Below are 21,774 nucleotides of genomic sequence, written 5' to 3' on the forward strand. Positions count from 1 at the left end.
CATAACTGGGAGGAAGACTATTTAATGCATCTCATGCTGTCTGGATCATGTTAGAACTGCAGAGAGTAAGCATGCCATTATGTTGTCCACCAGAATTTTCATTGTCAAAATCACCCACCCTAAGTAAAACATTCTTGGAGATTGTAACCATTCTTACCAAAGTCACTTGGAAGAGTTCATTTTCAGACCTCTGAAAACTGAGGGACAGTCCTACAGTTTGAAGTCTTATTATCTGAAGCTCACTGGGTGGGAAAATACTACTGAAATGCACTCAAATGTATTATCATAGAATCATAGAACAGTAGGGTTGGAAGGGACCTTTAGAGATCATCCAGTCCAAACCCCTGCAGAAGCAGAGTCACCTAGATCAGGTCACATAGGAACGTGTCCAGGTGGATCTTGAAGACCTCCAAGGAAGGAGCCTCCACAACCCCTCTGGGCAGCCTGTGCCAGGGCTCCCTCACCTCAACAATAAAATAGTTATGGTCATGTTTGATTTGAGACACCTGCATATGGCCTTTAAAAGCCCTCACTGTGCCAGAAAAATCTTCCTCCAATATTTTGCCATCTTTCACTAGCTGAAATACATGCCTATGAGAAATTAATTGGATTTCACTTGTGAACGTTCCAGATACTTGTGTAAACCCCACAACTTCTTGGCTTTTTTTAATAATCAAAAAGAGCTTTTTTAATACCTCCAGTCTTCCAAAGGAAAACTTAAGAAGGATCAGAAATGGCCTCAAAGCAAGAATTTTCAACCATCTTTTTTTAACATTTATTTTTAGAGAGATTTTTCAGACAGAGCTATATGTGAATCATTATGGGAACCCTTATAGACAAATAATGTATAAAAATAGGTCACTAAAACTGGCAAATCCAGACAGGTCTCATCACTCATTTACTCTTACAGGTTTTAACATTCCACTTCCATTTGCTGGTCTATCAATTTTGCCAGAATGTACAACCAGTCCTAATAGCCTTAAAAGCTTTATAATAACATATTAGTGACTTTTTTTTTTGCTGATCAATGCATATCTGATGTTTTCTCTAATGTATTTCTGTGCGTCTTTAATACTTTATCCTAGGACCGTCTGTATTTTGTTATGGAGTATGTGAATGGTGGTGATCTCATGTATCACATTCAGCAAGTAGGAAAATTTAAGGAGCCTCAAGCAGTGTGAGTGTTCATGTTTATATATTTGAATCATGTCATCATCTTAATTTTACACTGTAAGAGGATTAGGTTTCTTATTCTTCCCAGGTTGAGTATGAAGCTTAGGCTGACCTTTTTTGACTGTGTGTTTTAAGGCCCAAGTGCTGGAATATATGTTAAAAAAATGGTGTTTTCACACATAGAGCAAAGGTAGCCTTTTTATTCAAAAATACAGCATGAACAAAGGCGTGCAATGCCTGCTTCAAAAGTGACAAGAATTTAAACCAGGCAACAGGAAATTAAAGATGTTACTTGGTATTCTGGTGTTGTTTTAAGAAGCGAATCTATAAAAGGAGTGAGCAGAACATTTCAGTCTGAATTATTCTTATAGGGAAAGGCAAGACAAATAGACTCAGCATTGAAGTATAAGTTATACTTTATACAACATAAATTCAGTCTATAGCTTGCAAGAACAACTGTGATCCTACTTTTTATACGAGTTTTATTTGTGAGGAGTTAATGAATTATCAAAAGTTGTTTATATACATGATCTCTTTTAGATAATTGTACATCTGGCATATCAGTGACCAACTGATAATGATCTGTAGCATATTCAGATGTGACTAGATCCATCAGTACCATTTTTGTCATGCTTAAAACATCTCATCATCATTTATTAGTGTTTCATGAATCATTTACCAATGAAACTTGAGACTCGAGCGTGACCAACTGTTTTAAGGATTCTGCTACATTAATTTCTCGATTCAATTTAAGTCATCAGGGTTTTGTTAAAATGAGAGGCCTTCTAAATATAAGTGTTTGAGAGAGAGAACAAAATTTCAGCAACTCCCTGAACAAAATCTGGCTGGTGTCAGATCATCCCTGACTCCCAGCTAATGTAATTTGCCAACACCCTTTGCAAACCGTGGTGCTTTATGACAGCTTCTGCCTGAAGAGCATCTTCCAGCACACACATACGCAAACACCTCTGATCAAGTGTTTCTAAGATGAGCTTTCCTTTCCCTTATGCCAGCCTAAAAATTAATCTCATCTTTAAATACTCCTCTTGCATATTCTTTGCAGTTTCACAGCAACTGCCTTCAAACATCCATAGATATATCTTTTAAACCACATTCAGCAATTGTATTTTATATGGTAATCATTTTGATGTAATTAACCCATTAACAGCCTGTATAAAGCAATTCTATTTCTGCAAATTATTGCATGCCATATGAGTTGCAATGTAAATTGAACTGCATCTTGACTTCAGCATTGATATGTGATGAGAGATAATGACCTTTGCAGGCAGAGTGAGCTCAGCACAGTAAAATGCTGTGCTCTAGATGCACCATTTGTTCTGTGGTTTAAGGAGAGATTTTAATTGTTTTAATTCTGCATTATTTTATCATCAAATAATCAACATGTGTTTGTTAAAGTCAAGTTGAAGTAAGGTGTTAAGTCATCTGCCTGTAACATGTATTTTTATGCATTAATATATATATGCACAGTATATACCATGTACTTTATGTGCTATTTTGCTATCATTCTTTGCTATGATGCATTGAGAAAATATTTTGTCAGAAGGAAATCATGAGGCAATAAGAAATCTGTTGCTTTTTGTCTTCATACAGGTTCTATGCAGCTGAGATCTCAGTTGGGTTATTCTTTCTGCATAACAGAGGAATTGTTTATAGGTGAGTATAATCTGAGCTCAGCAATTTCTGAACTATTTTTAGAATCCCAAGAGGATCAGTTTCTGTAACATTGCAGTGCATTTTTAAAACATTCTCTGAAATCCAAAGCTGCTGCTTGACCTGAGTTTTTCTGACATCTGGGCTCTGCCCAACTCAACTGAAAACACTTGAAAATGTGAAACGTTATCTTGTGCATTTCTGTGATTTTTAATAGTTTGACATGTTTAGAAGTCTTATACAGCTCTGTCTTCATTAATTGGCCCATTTCAGGGCTTGTAGTCATTCTGTAGGCATCTGTAGTGAGGTGCCCTGCTCCATCCACACTGCATGTGCAGCCCTGTCCCCTCCACCCTCCAAATAGCTACACATATTCCTCACCCAGACTCAGATACTTTGGCCCTGGTTGATCCTAAACATTAACATTAAATTACTGTGATTCTTCATAGAGATCTGAAACTAGATAACGTGATGCTGGATTCAGAAGGACACATTAAAATTGCTGACTTTGGAATGTGCAAAGAACATATGTTAAATGGAGTAACAACCAGGACCTTCTGTGGCACTCCAGACTACATTGCACCAGAGGTAAATATTTACCATTTCAAGAACCTTTTAGCCTCTGAAATGAGAATTGTCACTACACACATGTCACACCACCAAGTGTTGATAGCTGGAACTCTGGATACTCTGTGCATGGCACCATTGACACTGCTGCAGGTATACTGAAAACCTTTGTGAATTAACAGAGTATCATCAATAAGCCTTCACTGTTCTTAAAACTATCTGCTTGATTGAAAACTGACCTTTTTTCAGATCAGTCCTTCAGGTTTTGCTTTGTACTAACATCAGACCACCCTGTGATTTTAAACTTGCAGCCTGGCAATGTTACTATACTAAACTTTGTGCAATTTGTGAAGTCACAGAGACTTCATGGGGGTTGTTGGTGAGGTCAGGAAACATTTCACTGGGAGCAAACATAGCTTCTGTCATGTATTTCTCCACAAGTTCACACAAGTGACCAACAAATGCGTCTTTAAAGGATTGGTTGGCATTTGGAAGTCACAACCCATTCATTGACTTTTGGAAAGGGATTCATGACACCTTGAAGCTTTTCACTGACCTCTCTGGAAAATGACTGTAGTATTTTCCAGGCTATGTCTTACAAATGGTACACAGGTATCATAAGTTACTGCTCTTGATCTCAGGAAAGCTCCAGTCATTGAAAGCCTGAACAAAGCTGTAAGATCAGAGCTTGAAAGGAGTTGACATAATAAACCCGTAATTTGCCTTTTTCTGTGACTTGGTGATAGCTGTGGTGCATCCAAGCCATTGAAAATCACCTTCAAACACAAACCTAACTGCAGTGGGTCTAAAATGAAAGTTGAATCATGAGAAGTTCTACTTGAAAGCACTGGGATAAACAAGAGCTGAGAGTTAAGATTTTGAGGCCAGATCTGATTTGTATTTCAATAGTTTAGGTATAAAACATTAAAAACAAGCACATGTGGTGATTTGGAAATTATTCAAATATATGCATATTAAAATCTGGGATTTGTGCATACTGAGCTTTCATGAGGCTTGATTTGTTTGGCTGCAAAGGCAATGCAAGAGGCTGTATCCTGATCCAAGATATCCTGATCCTGGGCAAGAGGCAGCTCTGGCTGGAACATTTCTGACCATAATTGAATGTTTGTTAGAGTACAGGAGATTGATACATGGACAAGTTAATTGGTGTCTAAGGTGGATTTTGTCATCTCTGTGAAATTGGAATGAAAAAGTGGGTTTTTTTTCCAGTTGCTAGTTCATGCTTTTCAGAGTGAAATGTGTATCATAAAACGTCGTTTTCTCACAAGCTGCAGTTGCTTGCAGCAGGATATCACAACAACCAGAGCAGTAGTTCATTTTCTCCTGTCAAAACAGAAATTCAGCCAATATTACAAATTAAAAAGTGTCCCTTCTGTGGCAATGGTCTTGTGCCAGTTAAAACCAAAGAAGGAGTTGTCATTGCCAAAATGCTTCATATGGGTCAGTGTTGGGATGATTTATTTTACTTTATTTGGAAATTTCATATAAGGAAATAAACCTTTTACCAAAACATTCAGTAACTGGAAGCAATTTAGTCTGTTGTCTGACAGACAGACTATTTCATTTCATTTTACTTGGGTGGTTTTCTTTCATTTCTGAAGACATTATTGTGTGACAGACAATTACTAACTAGGTGTGCAGTAAACTTCAAAGTAAGGTTCATGTTTTGCTTGCAGGAGTGTTTCTGCATGTTTCCACTGTAATGTATAATAGATTATCGTGAGGATGCATTTGCACAGCACTATTCTAGATATCTCAAGTAGTCTTGTGAGTGTGTTTCACTAGACAAAATAGTGAAATAGTCTTTCACTAGACTCTTTTCATCAGTGTTTGGGAAATAATGTTGTGATTATAGAGGGGCCTGAAGGAACTCATGCTCTCTCTACGTGAACTAGCCACAGGTAGTTCACAGATACCACATCTGGAAGGACCATAAGAGGACTCCTCTATGGCTTTCACACCTACAGTCTCAGGACAGAAATGCAGGATGGTATGGTACTGTATTCAGCAAAGTGCACTGTAAAATAATGCTTTCCTTTTCTAATGCTTGGGAAAGTTAGCACTTGTTGTTACTTCCCTGTATAACATGCTGGAATTAACATTCATTTCCTTATCCTATGCAGTTCCAGAAACGTGTAGAGGTTAAACTGGTAGAATGCCACATTGGACCATTTCTGTCAGGCAATAAAGGGGTTATGTAGTAAAGAATATTTGGTGATGTGCTGAACTCAAATGATTATGGTCAGGGTGGTCAAATAGCCATGAAATCAATTCATACTTTTTATTTCCTTGATGAGTCAAGTGACAGAGAATGAGGTGGATGTCAAGAGGATTAGCAGGAAGGGATTCTGCCAGCACAGTCTGTGGTGCAGTACTGAACCCCACCATCAGCATCCCTGCAGCAGCTACATTTTGAATTTCAAAAGAATTTAAATTGGATATTCCATTTCCATTCTCCTCCATCCAATAGCCTCAAAACCTCAAGTTCTAACCTTGCATTTGCTGGGATTATGGGAGGCCAGTAAGTGCTATAAAAGTTGGGAAATTGCACATTTGACTGTTTCTTGTGCTAGTAGTATTTATTTCTTTTAATAACTGAGTTTTAACTTTTCCAATAGACACGAGATATGTTCATGAAAGACTTTCTCTTGCCTCTGGGTTATAATCTTTTCATCCCAACTGGCTACCAGCTGCAAGCTGCAATGATCTAAACATTCCTACAAATTGGTGGTATTCATCTCTGTGCACTGCTCTTAACTGTGCCTTCCTTGGAGGCAAAAAAAGAGAAAAAAGGAATCAACATTTCCCTGCCAATTTTGCTTGATGACAGAAATTCCTCTTCAGCTCTTCCTAAGTTCTGAAACTCACAGAACCTGGAGCTGCAGAGCTCTCAAAATGCGACATTTGAAATGCAAAAGGAGATTAAAAATGCAAAACTCAAATTAATGATGGAGAATGGAGGGAAGGGAAGGATCCTATCAACTTCCCACACCTCCCTGGTCAGTGGAAATCAGAGGTCAAAGCTGGAGGAGGGAACAACCCAGTCTTGACTCATCATTTGACAGATAAACAGAGCAGCATTGAGTCGGTGCTTTCTTTCATCTTACATCTTATGGCATTGCATGGTCAGATTTAAGAGATTTCTGTCTCATCAAACTCTTTAACAACAGAAAGAGAAGCAGACTGTAGCCTCCTGGACAGACCTGACTGCCAGGTTGAGATCCATGGTGGTGTAGCAGCATTTTCTTTCTCACTTTTATGAATGCATTTTTTCTCATTTGCTAATTGAAACAAAGTGTTCCTACCAAAAGAACTTACAAGTGCACTTCTTGTACAAAATGTTCTGTCCTTAGAAATTAATGACCTTCTGAAATAGATCCTTTTTTTTTCCTGATAAAATGCTCCTTTTTCCTAAGGGAAGGGGGGATTGTCAGGGGAGGGTTGAGGATGAAATGTTTTCTCATTCCCTATGTTAAAGCCAGTATTTTTTCCGGATGAAATTTTGGAAGTATTTGGTCTTTCAAGAAGCAACACTGATTCTTACAGGCTTCTGGGAACTTACTGGTGATAGAAATTAAAGGGAGAGGAACCATGTCAACCACTCTAACATGAAATGAATGTCCTGAATATATATATTTTAAAGCCAATATTACTGCTAAAAGGCAACAATAAAAATTGCCTTTACGTAGGACCTTCTAGATGACAATCCTGTTATTCCCTCTGGTTGTGTAATATGTTTCAAAGTGCAATTGATTTTGAAATCCTTTGCTTAGAAACATGGCAGTAAGTTTTAATTCATGTGCTGCTGTTATCCCAGGGAAGAACATATATTCACACAGAGACTGTAATTTTATTTATTAGCCAGGCAGTACAGTTTTATTGAACTGGTGACTCACTATTTTTCTGAGAAACTACAGAACTTGCCAGTTCAACTTCTCTTTCAGACAGCTAAAAAATCTGGGATATATGATGTGTACTTTTCTTAGCAATTTGTTTCACAAGGATTAAAAATGCATGCAAACAGGGAAATAAATACAAGCCCAGCTGGAGTTTTCTGCCTACTCCTGTGGAGTGGTGTGTTTGGAGGTTCTGATACTGCCTTCTCTGACGTGGATGGACAATGTCTGAGAGGCCCTGCATCCCTTCAGAGTTATTTAGAAAGAGATCTGGAAGAACATCAGCACCTCAAAACTCTTCTATACCATTCCCAAATACATCTCTTAAATTAACACTGATGTCTGAAGAAGCCTCGATTAAAAAAATGATGCAGGAGGGGACCTGTGTGCTGTTGGCATTTGCAGCTTTCCCTTGTGTCAGAACTCAATTTGAACTTCTGTGTGAGTCAGATGTGAACCCAGAGGATGCAAAATACTTGACATTTCCATTAGGCTGAACAGCAGAAACTCCTTTCTTTTTGATGTGGCTGGTATATAGCTTCATGCTAAGGGTATCATAATCATGTAACTTGGAAGTTCTAAGTGAGCTTCTCAGGGTTTTGCTCTTTTATTCATTTTTTATTCCTTTTACAGGGGAATAGAAATATAAATATTGAAAAGAGGAGAAAGTCTTAGTTACTGGTAATCTCTAAATTAAGTGAAACTCATGATTTTAAGCTGTGACACAAATGACTGAAGAAGATTTTTCTCTTATCTCCTACGTTGTGTTGCTGTATTTCCTCTTTGCCCCCAAATGCATCTCCACAGCCCCATTTCCCAAGATAGCAGAGTACCTACAGATGCTGGTAGCTTTAGATTAACAGTCCAGCTCCCCCTGCAACAAGTGAGTAGCTGAGTGAGGACTACAGAACTGGCTGGCTGGGCTTTTTCAACAAGTTCAATTCTGCATGTCACTGTTTATCTAATATGTCACAAGACTGGGTGTTTGTTAACACAGAGGTTTCTTTCCTGTGGCTTTTTTGTGATTATACAGATTATTGCTTACCAGCCCTATGGGAAGTCTGTGGATTGGTGGGCATATGGAGTGCTGCTCTATGAGATGTTAGCTGGCCAGGTAAGAGTTCCCTTCTGTGCTCACTGTGACCTTCTCCTGCCTCTCCCTAAAGGGCTAGACCATTAGAGGACAAGACTGGGGCCTTTCATACTCATATTATCTCCTTATACTCTTGACTGACTCCACTGAGAATGTGTTTAGGCTTTAAGCTCTTTATATTGCACCCACATAATCAAATGCTGCCTTTGAATACGGCTTCTTTGTACCATAATAATGTTATAAATAGCCATCTTCAAAATTGAATGGGAGACACTCGAGCAGGAAAAATGCCTGTCAAATGGAAGAAATATCATTTAGTAGTTTGAAGCCACAGGGAAGCATAATAAGACTGTGTATATGCTCTGCATTGCAGTTCAGTCACAAGAATACGGGTTTTGTGCTGTACATCCTGGGGGTAAAATATGGGTCTTGCCACTTGAAATATGCTAAATTACAGACCCCTTATTCTGCACAGTTAATGACACACTGCTCTCTGAATCACTCAAGCAGAAAGGCAACACTACACTGCAGTAAATGGCAGGTAACTACCGACTTTAAGGAATTCTGTTAGTCTAGAGTTGCAATTGGCTTTCAATAATGTCAACTAAAGATATGCATTTCCTAGGCTTAAAACATACATTTTTAACAAATGCCTTTAATAGTTTCTCCACTAAATTCCTGTTGACCTTTTAAAACCTTTTAAAGAATAGCAATTGCAATTGTTAACATTTATAGTCTGCATTGCAAACATTAAGCATCTGAATGCTGTTGAGAAAATGGGATTTCTCATTAGCTGAGCGTTTCACAGCTCCCACATCCAGGGGACTCACCCACAGGCACTTCCCTCAGCACCTGTAGTTAAAAATAAAGTGCAGCCCTTTCTGTTGGTAGTCTCCCCTTCACAGAAATAAAGTCTACAGCCATGTCTTCCCAAACAAACTGGAGTTTAACTGGAATGAATGAGGAATGAATACACCTTAGCACGAGGTAGTTGAAAGTTACAATCTCCAGACTTCCTGCTTTAAAGTATTTTGGGTAGCTGGTACACAGTAGCTTTAAAAACTGGTGAAAGTTGGTCACAAAGATAATCCTGCACACATTTCATTAACCTGGCTGCCATGCTGGGGGCAGAAATGAACTTTTGTCCTCAATTTCTACCTGAGACTGGTGAACACTAAACATTTGAGTCCCAAGATATCCAAGCTGAATATGGCTGAGAGTTTGGTGTGTATTCCTAGGCCCGGACCACTCCTGTATACTGATGTCTTTGGGCATCTCTGAATGACTGGAGTGAAGTTGCTGGGCTGGATGCATCTTTGCCCTAACCCAGTGTGACCATAGTGCTGTCATGCCATTTCATATAAAACAATAAGTAACTTACCTGTGATTTCTCAACAGCCTCCATTTGATGGAGAAGATGAAGATGAACTTTTCCAGTCCATAATGGAGCATAATGTTTCCTATCCAAAATCACTGTCCAAAGAAGCTGTCTCCATCTGCAAGGGGGTGAGATAGATGCTTTTTTATCATTAAGTTCCTTTTTGGCAATCCTTGTGAATGACTCAATTTGTCTGGCTTTGATACAGCACTGTAGTATTTTTAAGTGCAACTTCTGTCAGGCAGTGCAAAGCTGTATTGTCAGGAAGGGCTCATCATTGGTGTCATTGGTAAGTATTCAGCTCTTCTAGCTGGGGCTGCTTGTTTTAAGGCAAGAAAAACTATCAGAATCAGTAGCTGCCAAATCCAAAGCAGGATTTATAAACAGGACAATGGTGTGAAACATCTCAACCCCTTTTGTCTCTCAATCCTTGGCAGCACAACCCCAATTTTGCAGGGGGAGATTTCTCAGCTTGGATGGAAAGCAGATAGTCCAGCAAGTCCTCAGCCCAGTATGCCTAATGACAGCAGCAGAGCAAAAGAGTTAAGAAGAATAATTTTTAAACTGAAGTAAAGATAAGCTTATGTGAAAATCTTCAGTGTAAATGCAAGGAAACTGTGGGGAAATCCTGACCTGATGGTAACCTGTGTGGCCTAGAATTTATCTTAGATTCTAAGTTAATTTCTCTCTTTTTTTGGAGGAGGAAAAGAATAGATTCAGCTTCAGGGGATGAGCCCAGGAAAAAAGAATTCATTTGGCTTTCCTTTGACTCTGTGTGATACCCTAGAGTACTGTCAGCCTGTGGCTTTTCCAAACTACCATCTATAAAGCATTATTTGGTGTCTTCCTTACACTGATATCACTCCACTTAGGGTCAGTTAATTTGATATTTACTTTCTTCCTTTCCTTTGCAACCGTTTATGAAGTATTGTACATGAGCTGGGTTTTAATCCCTTAAGGGAAAATCATCAAGGAAAAGAAAAGCTGCTTAGAAGAATGAGGTGAAAGGAAAGACCACTTTAATTTTGGAGCCTATCCTGGTGTAGATGTGCTGTCCAGCAAAAAACTAAACATGGTTTGTTTTGATTAAGTACATACAGATGGATGCTTCATTGTGAAAATCAGATATTCAAACACCACAATTCGAACTTGATTTAGTGACCCTGTTCTCAGCTCTCCTGCCTGCTGCTGTTCTGCAAGGTGCTTATGCAAAGGGGGGTCAGAAAGCTAAAATTGTGTTGCATCACTAAGGTCAAGTCTCTGTGATACTAACGTGTTCATCATCTGTATTAAACTAACAAATTAATCCCAGATTTCTGTGAGCACTATACCTGGGCTAAGAAGTCAACATGAGAAAGCTTCTGAACCATTTAGTCACCCATAGCTTGGCAGTCCCAGAACTGTTCATCATTGAGCAGGATGAACGTGCCCCCCGTGCTCTTGAAATTGGATTGTCTGCTTGACATCTGTTCCACTGATTCAGAGCTTGCTGGGTTTGGTAAATGCAGTAACTTCAGAATCATTATTCACAAGGCAAGGGGTTGAGAAAAGGTAACAAAAATGGAAAAGCTGCTATTAGGCTTGAAGAAGGATGAGACTCCCAGCCCAGTGCACAGCTGTCTTCCCAAAATCTGCTCAGAGTTGCTTTGGTTCAAAATTGGAATCCAATCAACTCAACATTTGGAGGGAGACTAAAGTGGTACAGCTGAGGTTTTAAAAAGATGTGTTGAGGTATCCCTCCCAGAAGTATATCAATCATATATAATTTGTAAAAGAGCTTTAAGAAGTCCCTGCACTACTGGAACTGAGAGTTGAAGGCTGTGTTGCTCAATTCCAAATGTACACGTCAGTTTAAAAGATTTTGACGAGCTTATTAATTAAGCTGTCTCTAAGCATGCAATACTGGTGGGTTTGGGGATGTTTTCCCAAGTCTGTTTAATCTCTGCAGCTGGATATAGTATTGACCAAGGCGTGATTAAGGATGCAAAGGAGCAAACACAGATTAAATATTGTCCGCTGGGTGCCAAGAAATTGTAGGCTCTGTAATGAGATGTCTTGAACAAGCACAGGAAAATGAAATGGGGTAGGGGGGAATTTGTACAGCTTTAGTGTATTGGAATTTATCAAGTTCAATTGATTATTGAGAGGTAGAGCAGAAGCTGTTCTGAAGATTTATAAGACTGAACTGAAAATCCAAAGATGAAATTCAGGAGTGAGTTGTGAACTAATAGGATGGCAGTGTGCCCCAGGACCACCTACCCACCTCCACCACCAGCCACAACCTCTGCCAAGTGGCAGAAAGCTCTCGAGTGTAACCTTAATTCTGCTGCTGATGTGCTGTCTCCAGTGATCAAACAAGAAGACTAATCTTCAAGAAATGAGTTTTAGCTCTTCAAACCAATTTTAATAGCAACTTGCACCTTCAGGGGAGGAGCAAGGGCATTGCAATCTAGGGCAAGTCTGGTCACTTTCATTCCAGTGTTGCATTTAATCATTTGGTGTTTTCTTCCTAATAGCTCATGACTAAACATCCTGCAAAACGCCTCGGCTGTGGCTTTGAAGGTGAAAGAGACATCAGGGAACATGCTTTCTTCAGGAGAATTGACTGGGAGAAACTGGAAAACAGAGAGATTCAGCCACCTTTCAAACCCAAAGTGGTAAGTGAGATGCCAAGTCATTCCTTCGCTAAGAGTGTCTGCCGTCATGCTTTCCTGTGGGGTGAGCTTGATGGTACTGTGAATCTGGGACACTTCTAAAATAAGGCAATTTGATTATGGTAGACCAATCTGTAAATCTGCTCGTGTTTTGGCACCCTGTAGCATAACCCAGTCTGCTTTGTTCCTTGCAAAGAAAAAGTGGTTTGAGTCTTGACTTCAACGGTCGTGCACTGCAGGAGAAAAAAAAGGGAAAAGTGGCATATTCATGTCAACCACTTGAGATGTGTAATAAATGCAGTTCCTGGCTGTCTCCTCTGAGCAGCATCTGAAGTCAGTGATTAAAGGTACCTGAATTACTGGGGTGAATTTCCTCCACAGTGGGCTACACAGCATGGTGGGGACAGGTTGTGTTTCTCTTTGAGTGACAGAACCCACATTGGCAAGTCTGCAAGAACAATCCCTGCTTCTTTTTTCATGTTTATTGCTGGTTTACACACATGTATCTGGAAGAATATTTTAGAAAGCCAAACAAGTGAAAGATGTTCCTTATCTTACAACGAGAACTGTTTGCATAATAGTATTGAAAGAACTCTCTTTGTTGATAGGGAATTTCTTTCAGCGTGTACTGTCATTTATTGACGGGCAAACAGAAGTATTTGCACACAAGATTACAAGCTTTCAGGAGCAGATGTAAATTGTTATGTCCTAACATTGAATCTCTCTTCCCTAACACTTTTTCTTTCCAACTGTGATGCATAGCTGGCTGTTGCAGTGCAGGTGTAGGACCATTGTTTGTGCACTGTGTTTATCAGTATAGACGTGCTAGAGTGGTATCACAAACTAATGAGCAGAGGGAGGCCACTACCTGGTAGCAGAATACATTCTTTTTTCACATCACCAAGAGGAGAGTTGCCTGCTGAGAAGAATGTTTTGTGTTAGGGGAAATACCCTTTTCATATGGTGTGGATTTTGCACGCTGGGAAGGGTGTAAATAACAAAAGCAGGGGGATGGCGCTGCCAGCCCTGCTTGGCTGCTCCCCAGAGCTGTCTGAAAGGGAGTGGCACCTCTTTAAAGCGTATTTTATGGAAGATTTTCATTACATGCTCCTTGAGTCAAATTTAAAGCTGATCGTAAAGCAAATCTACCTTCACATCTCCTAAGTTTTATTAACTCAGGAACTGAGTGCTTAGACCCTCCTTGAAGGTACTAAAAGCTTCAAGTGTGGTCTGGTTCCATCAAAGCCGGTTTTGTGGCAGATCCTGGCTGCTGTTTAGAGCAGCTGTGCTCTATTTCCATGGTTATCATGACCTGTTTTGTTTATACAAGCTGCTATTAAAATACACTAAGACATATTCACATGGAGCCGAACTTTCCCAGACGAGAATAATGTAAAACCCAAGCCTGCTATTTACATGCTGTGTGTATAACTTGGTTATTGTGATTGCAGATTCTGTACCTTTATACTTTTTAACCTGCCTCTTACCATGCTTCCTTACCTTTCAAATCTTTCCTGCATTACGCAGAACTATCCTTCCTGCAAACCTGATTTCTTTTGTTTTCTATTCTGAATGAGTTGTGTTCAGTGTGTAGCTGTATATAACCCCTCTTCTTGGCTGGGATCCACAAGATAACGTGTCTCTTCTCTTAGACAAAAGCAGGAGGAAACCCATGATACCACATTTTGTAACAAGGACCTGTTCCCAGGATGTGCTCCCTGCCCCAGCTCCTGTCTGCAGTCCCCAGCTCTGGTGCTCTGCTGTTTGTTTCTGTTTCTGAGTTTACTGTAGGCTGTAGAATGAAGAATCAAAAGATATCAATGAATTACTTTAAGCTTTCTGCAGATCATGAAGGGAGCCAACACAAAACCTTTATTTTGCATCATAAAGGTTTTAAGAAGAATGAAATGCCTTGACAGATAAAGTAGCTCTTGCCAATATGGATCTATAAAAATATTTTCTCTTTCCTTTTTTATCCTGGTAATTCTGCATTTTTAAGCCTATTTACCTTGTCACCTCGTGCTGATGGATGGAAACGTTTCTGCCTCTGTTGTTCATCAAAATTCACCCATTGAAGCTTTGTTAAAATACCTGAAAATAAAATCCTCTCTACTCATAAGAATTGAGGGAAAGCCTTGCATGAAAAACCTTCAAAAAGCAGGGACTGACAATGTGTTTCTGATCTTTTTCAGCCTTTTATTGTCTGCTTTTCTTTTCTTGCAGTGTGGCAAAGGTGCTGAAAACTTCGACAAGTTCTTCACGCGAGGACAGCCGGTGTTGACTCCCCCGGATCAGCTGGTCATTGCTAACATAGACCAAACAGATTTTGAAGGGTTCTCTTACATCAACCCCCAGTTTGTACATCCCCTTTTACAAAATGTAGCATGAAATGGCAGAACAGGAACAAATCCCACAAGGAACGGTCCTAACCCTACAATTTTTAGGCTTTTGCCTTGTTGATTCCATTTGGGCCTGGAAGTTTTAGGGTTAGAAAGTGTAAGATGGGGGAGAGGCCACTTATTCAGGATTCTGGCTTTGCAACAGCAATGTTGTCTTAATGGGAGATAAAATAGTGTACGGTGCCCACTTATTCTTCTAGAAGTCACCACTGACTTGTCTAAACACCCATTTTTTGGTACGTTCTATATTTTTGTAACTTCCTGCTGTCCTTTTGCTCCCTTTTCCACTCTGCTGGGTTAGAAATTCTCTAACACATGGTCTAAAAAATAAACCCAACTTAAAATGTTTAATCCTTCGGTATGGATGGTGGGGGATAGGAGCTCTCACCCCCGAGGGACCGCTCCTCCTGCTCTGCCTGGTGACTTCAAGGGAGATCAGCAGCACAAGAGACTGAAAGGGCAACGGCTCCAGGGAGGAGAGGCATTGCAAAAAACAGTCCTTGAAAGTAGTTGTTGTTAAAAGCTGGTGGAAACAAGTTGAAAGTGGGTGGGAGGGGGCATTAAATCAAATTAGACCCTGAGGCTTCGTGAACCGATCCTGGGAAGCAACACCTGAGCTTAAACACTCTTCAGCAGTGGCCAGATCTCCAGGATCTTTGCTTAGTAGCATGTGATAAACTCAAGGGTGAAATTTTGTCTTTAATAATAATAATAGTAATAATTTTAATAATATTTTTGTGGATTTTAATCTCCATGAGATTATTCTGTGATCCAGGGTGCCATTGTTTGTTCAGTTAATTTAATTTACACCACTCCTCAAGTTTACTGTTAAACCAGTTCTAGTACCAATATTTTACTATGAAATTTGTTAACCTGGAATGTAAAAACAATACTGTAATCCCTTAAGTCTTATTTACATGTGTTTATTTATAGTCTGCAGTACAGGGCAGTACATTTCAGACAGCATTATGTGTAGTAACTTAACAAAAAATGCAGCCTCAAGTGACTTCCTGATGTCTTCAGAATAACTCGTGAAAATCAAGTGAGATTTAGTCTTAATATCATCAATTTTAACTGAGAAAACTTGGGGCTGTACAGTAATCAAGCCTGAAGGAGGAAGCACCTAAAACTTGTTTTATTGACAGAATAGACTTTAATACGTTTTACAAGTGCTTCATGCAATGGATTTTGCATGTTTAGTAATAACTCTTAATAATAAGGGTTAATAATAAGCAGATCTCTATTATTGACATAATCATATCAAGCATAAAAGAGTATTATAAAGGTTTTATAAAACAACTCGTGCTTTGTTGTGAAAGTTCTTGTTCTGAATGACATCATCTAGATTTAGCTCAATGTTTTCTTGCTGTTGGTTTGGTTTTTACTTTAGGTTTTGGATCTTGTTGATGGCTTAGGGTAATAATCTGGCTTTTTTTTAAAGTAGATTGACTTTTAAACAGCAATTGCTACCTGCAGGTTTTATACAAGGTTCAATTAGGCTTTCGTTTCACATCTCCTTATTACTTACAGAGAAGGAACTAGACTTTGTTTGCAATGATGAACACTGTCATTAATGCAATCTTCTCCTCTCCTATCACTTAGATAAAAGAATTTTGATATTTCCTCTTCCAACTTAACCAGATGATATTAATTCAAATATCAGTAAATATTTTTTGTGCATATCTTGGGTTTGTTACAGCATGTAAAATAGTAGTCGGTGCATTTTCTGTTTGGGTTATTTTTCCCTGCTGCCTTGTTCCTGTTAGCAGCCATAGGCACTTTTTGTCTGTCTGATGTGCATGACGATGCCAGAAGCATGATGTCTCTGTTGCTGCATGCAGACTGATGACAGTTTTTTCCAGCATGTAAACATATTCAAAAAGTAAGATATTTGCCATAAAAGACTGAAATTTATACTAGAACATGTACTTGGTGGGGGGGAGGGGGAAGGGAATCTACTTTCTAATCATCTTTTATGACAATAAAACATGAAACCTGTGCCAAAGATTCTGTTAGAAAGATCCAGTCCTGCAGATTGGTGACCAAGTAGGTGAGCTTGAGCTGCAGGGGTGTCCCACGGTGGAGTGGGACAGTTCTTGAGTGAAACACGGTTGGTTACAAAGGGCAGCTGTGTCATGCTTCTGTGCCCTCAGAGGCTGCATTTTTGGTGCCTCACTTTGCAACACTCCAGGGGTTTGACTTTTGCAAGGTTGTGGTCCTTTTGCAGCCCCAGCTCTAAGCAGGGAGTATCTCCCAAGGAAGAGTGAGCAGGCTTTCATGAGCAAACTGGGCATTCTGAGGCAGAGGAAAACCCACAGCTAATGAGGGGCATCGGCCAAGTAACAAGAACTCAGATTGTTGCCTAAATGAACAGAACTTGAAATTTTAAAGAACATTTCAGCAGTGAAATTTTTAAACCATTCTGTGTCAAATATGTTACCAGCCAAGTCTGAGAGGTCATTTTCTTCTTTGTATCTTGTATCCCTTGAAATTTATGGCACTTGCCATAAAACATATAGACTAGTGCAGCACTTATGGCTCTCCATGTTTTACTGGATATTGTTAGCCTGCCATAGCTTAGGGAAATCTGAGGATCATGCCCTAGATTATAATAGATTCAACAGATTACTGGGTCTCAGATTTTCAGTAAAGGACTCTCAAGTAAGCCAGTCTGTCAAGAGGCAGCATTACGTGTGGTTATAGAATGTGAAGTGAATAAAAGGAGACTTTTGAAAAGGGAAATACTGGGGGAAATACCAGCAAGAAAAGCAGTACAGGGGCAGAACTGAACCAAGCCAGAAAGAGGCAGGAGATCCCCCAAGGTGGATGTTCCCAAACAGTTCTGGTTTTCCTGATGAAATAGGAATTGCACAGGGAAGCCCCATTGCGGGCACTTGTTAGTGGCACAGCTGTGATGGTTGGTACTCTTTACACCAGAACATGACATTAAAGAGCTGGTCCAACATCTGGACAGAGCTGTTCATTTTCTGGATGTCTCCCATAACCAATTTCTTAGGCACTTGTGTTTGCTCCCCAGTTTTTCTTATGTAGAAGCAGAACTCCCTCTTTTACCGTTGTTACCTCAAGTCCCTGGGCTTGCGACATCTCATGTTGTGTTCTGTAGGTGTCTGCAATGCTTATGAAAAGGTACTGTGAAGTCATGGATCCTGCAGGAACAAGTCAGGGTTGGAGAAAGCAAGGACTGAATATTTGTGTTACTCTGTACTGCTCTGCCTAATGCACTCAGTGTGAAGGCTCGTGCTTGGACTAGCCCTTTGATGAGAACTCCAGGTGGCTTACTTGTCATCCAGCAACTTATAATGCAAGTAAAACCTTTAGTATCCAGCAAGCATTCTCATACCTTTTTAAATCCAGATGTTATTTATATAACATTTTTCACAGAATTTGGTTTTCTAGAGAACATCTGTCAACAAAGGGAGAGACATTAGAGCTGTTTTTCTTTCAGTTGTGTTCACTAGCAGCTGTAATCCAAACACCCACCTATCACAGAGATTTCTGAAACTTATAATGGACTAATGCTGAGGTGGAAGTTTTGGGAGCTGTGTTTCCATCCCACATGTGCTTAAGTCCTGAGGGACTCCAGAAAAGCCCCATTTCTGCTGGAAAGGCACAGGTCTGCCACATGCAAGTTCCAGGCTGTTTTCAAGGACTGAATGTGACTCAAGTGGCTCCTAGTGTTTTCATCCACTTTCAAGTTACATGAGCAGAGTGGTGGGTTTCCAGGACAGCCACTTTGCCCACTGGCCAGTCTCACTGCTCTTAGCAAGGATTGCACATACATGAGAAGGAGAGAGCACATTCCCATCATATAATACTCCCTTTTTATCCAATTTAGAGGGGAAATGCACTTTAGCTTTCTGATCCTTCATTCTTTCCAGAAATACAATTGAATCTCCTTTTACAAACTGCAGAAATTTCTTCTGGAAATCAGCTGTTAGTTTAAAAGAAACTCATCATGTCTAAATGCTGCTGCCCTTTGCAATCCGTCCTGTCTTTTGAGGTGAATTCAATTGTATTGTGCTCCTGTGAAATAAATAAGGTCAAGTGAGAGTGGAACTTGTCTTCTTGCCAGAAAGATGGTGTGTCCAAGGGCTGCCATTGAGTGGAACCACTTTCCGAGTCTGTTTTCTCAGCCAATGCATCCAGATGCAATCCCAGTTCAATGCCATAGGAGCCTCATGCAGTTAGCAGAGGGAGGAGATCCTCCTTATTAAGCAAAACACATCCTTGGAAATCATAAGAGTGCGATGATGAAGCTTTGGTGTGAATAGAAAGCGTTATCTACAGTGTAGCGTTTACAGTGGGCTTTCGGACCTGCCACGGAACTTCTGGAAACCTTTAATGTGATTTTCAGTTCTTGTATACATTAGCATAAATTATTGTACATAGGTTTTGTCTCTGCAAGCCTGAGTGTCAGCTCTAGGCGATGCATTCCCTCTGTGTGCCGTTGGGTGGGTGGGCACTGAGCTGCCAAGTAGTGAAAAAGTAGATAAGCTAAAGCACTTTCCTCGGCTCCACACTCTTAGATGGGATCTGAAATGGTCCAATTGAAGAATTAATTAAGAATTAACTCCATAAACATGTAGGATTTCCTATCAACCAGTAACTGTGCCAGTAAGGATTGGTAATTAAGTAGCCTTATAATGAATAATCATGCACTACAGCCCTCCTGTTCCTAGGAAAATCTTGAGGGAGAGAAGGCAAGTTATTAACCTCTCTGCCTCAGTTACCTCCTCTGGAAAATGAGGATAACAATACTTACTTACCTCACAGGGAGGTGAGAGGACTCCTTAGGTAAATATTTCTAATACACTTTTAACCTGAAAAGAGTTGTGTAAGTATTATTATGATTTTTAATAGTAAATCAGCCTCTTGGATTGCTGTGGCATCGCTGGGTATGCCATGCTGTTTCTACTTTTTTATAGAGCTTTAGTAATTCTACTGGAACCGTTTCAAGAGAAGGAAAATCAGAGCTGACGCGTTTCTTACAGATTCTTACAGAGTCAGGGTGTGGTGGGGAGTGATGCTGACTGTCACATCAGCTGCACTTTCCTCTCTTCCAATTACTGAGATTTCTACGTGCAATTTGAAAATTCCATGTGAATGGAAGTCTTGGATGAACTGATTCTTGTAGGGTGAGATTCCCTCTGGGTAACTAAAGTCAGCACAGCTGTTTCCTAGTCATGTGTCTTCTGACTCCTATTGATGGAGAAGCGATATTCTTTATGCAGCTGGTCCATCCATGACAGGTTTGTTCTGTTGATATTTTAATGTATCCCCGTGTTGGATGTCTTTGTGCTTTTTCTTTTCCTTGTGTGTGACGCCATGGTTCAAGTTTAAAAGAAAATTGCCCTAGTAGAAAATGGGTTTTCTTCCATTGATTCTGGTTGATCAGAAAAAATCAGCCTATTAATAACTTTAAACAGTGACATGCAGGAAGATTAGCAACAGCACTGATAACCGGCCCCAGCCTGCTTCCAGTGAAGCTCATTTCTCACTGTGGGATACACTGGGAAGCCTACAGCTACTGTCAGGTTAATTTTGTCATCGTGAGCTCGTGACAGGAATGTTTTCATCAAAAGGAAAATTGTGTTCCTGGTCATTCTAAACTTCTCCCATAGAGCTATTTGAATTGTGTTCATTTTCTTTCTGTTTGAACCCTGAGAGGCAACACTGCCCATGGCTCTGGCCTTCCAGAGGTTCCTATGCTCCTGGCCTGGCCTTCCAAGGCATCCAGTGGATGCTTCTACATCCCACAGAGGTCAGCAGAGGATGCACATGGATGCCTTGCTGACTTGGAGCAGAAATCAGCGTTCTTGCAATGAGAGCACAAATTGAATCTGCAGCTCATTCCCCACAAAGCCTTTCATTTATTCTCTCATGCTATTAAAATGAATGTGAGGAAAAAAAATGATTTCAACAAAATGAAGCTCGTTGCCTCTTGAAAGTGGGCATTTCCCAACACACAGAGCACACCTGAATCATTTAAAATGCTTGCATGTTACTTTAATCTTTTAAACGAGGAGCAATCCCTCCCTCAAACTCATTCGTATTTTTTAACATTATTTTAACACCCAGATTTTGCATTTATAAAGAGGAGAACATTATTTATTTTCTTATCATTTATCTGCAAGATGCTACCAGAAAATTTGGAGAGGCCACTCATGTGAAAATAATCATAAATAAGGAATCCTTGGAAGCGTCGTGGGGCAAGAGTGATGTATAAATTACAGCACCTTCCTTTTTCTTACTTTGCAATATTGCCAACCTTCGTTTGCATGAAGTGCTTTTGTTAAATATCAATTGTAGTTTCAAAGCCAAGTGTGTATGAATAAAAATACTGATCATTACTATTGTTGAGAGTTTGGTCTGCCTTGATGAAATTCCATTTCAAAAGTGACCCTTATGGCGTGAGCAGCTGCAGGGCTCAGCCAAATCCACGCCTTGGTTCTCCACTCAGGAATTTTAACCTGGGCCCTTTTTTAATTCCTTTGAATAAATCAAGAGAAAAAGAGGCTTAACTGAGGGAAAGAGATGTCTGTAAGAGGATTTCTACAGGCTGAGGGGTGAGCAGGCAGCTTTTTGAGCCTGCAAGCCCCTGGTAACCTGCTCACTGTGGTCTGAGACACTTTAGGTGTGGATGCTGCAAGGAAAAACAGCCCCAGGAGTGACACGAGGCCTCAGGTTGGAGGGTCTGATCCAAAGCTTGATGCAAGACTTGGTGAGGGGGTGTACCCTCCTTCTCAGCAGTTAGACCCACAGAAAACTCAGACCTCCCTTTTTCACATCCCTGCGTGTGTCAGGCTCACATGGTTCATTCCACTCTGTGCCTGGGAAGAGGGTTTGTCTGATGGTGATTTGTGGTGCTCAGGGGTCCACCTTGCCATGAAATACTTGTTCT

At 40.1% G+C, this 21,774-nt stretch overlaps 1 protein-coding gene across 1 annotated transcript in view; it reads left to right on the forward strand.

The window, feature by feature from the left end:
• PRKCA (protein kinase C alpha) overlaps positions 1-21,228 on the forward strand; it is a 141,982-nt gene extending 120,754 nt beyond the window's left edge. Inside the window, exons 11-17 of the mRNA XM_062010577.1 lie at positions 1,086-1,177; positions 2,785-2,847; positions 3,294-3,432; positions 8,362-8,442; positions 9,820-9,927; positions 12,316-12,456; positions 14,677-21,228. Of these exons, the coding sequence (XP_061866561.1) occupies positions 1,086-1,177; positions 2,785-2,847; positions 3,294-3,432; positions 8,362-8,442; positions 9,820-9,927; positions 12,316-12,456; positions 14,677-14,841 (789 nt within the window). The 3' untranslated portion in view covers positions 14,842-21,228. The remainder of the gene's footprint in view (positions 1-1,085; positions 1,178-2,784; positions 2,848-3,293; positions 3,433-8,361; positions 8,443-9,819; positions 9,928-12,315; positions 12,457-14,676) is intronic.
• The last annotated feature ends 546 nt before the right edge of the window (positions 21,229-21,774 follow it).

The sequence above is a fragment of the Colius striatus genome, chromosome 18 (assembly GCF_028858725.1).
Source record: "Colius striatus isolate bColStr4 chromosome 18, bColStr4.1.hap1, whole genome shotgun sequence".
Lineage (NCBI taxonomy): Eukaryota > Metazoa > Chordata > Aves > Coliiformes > Coliidae > Colius > Colius striatus.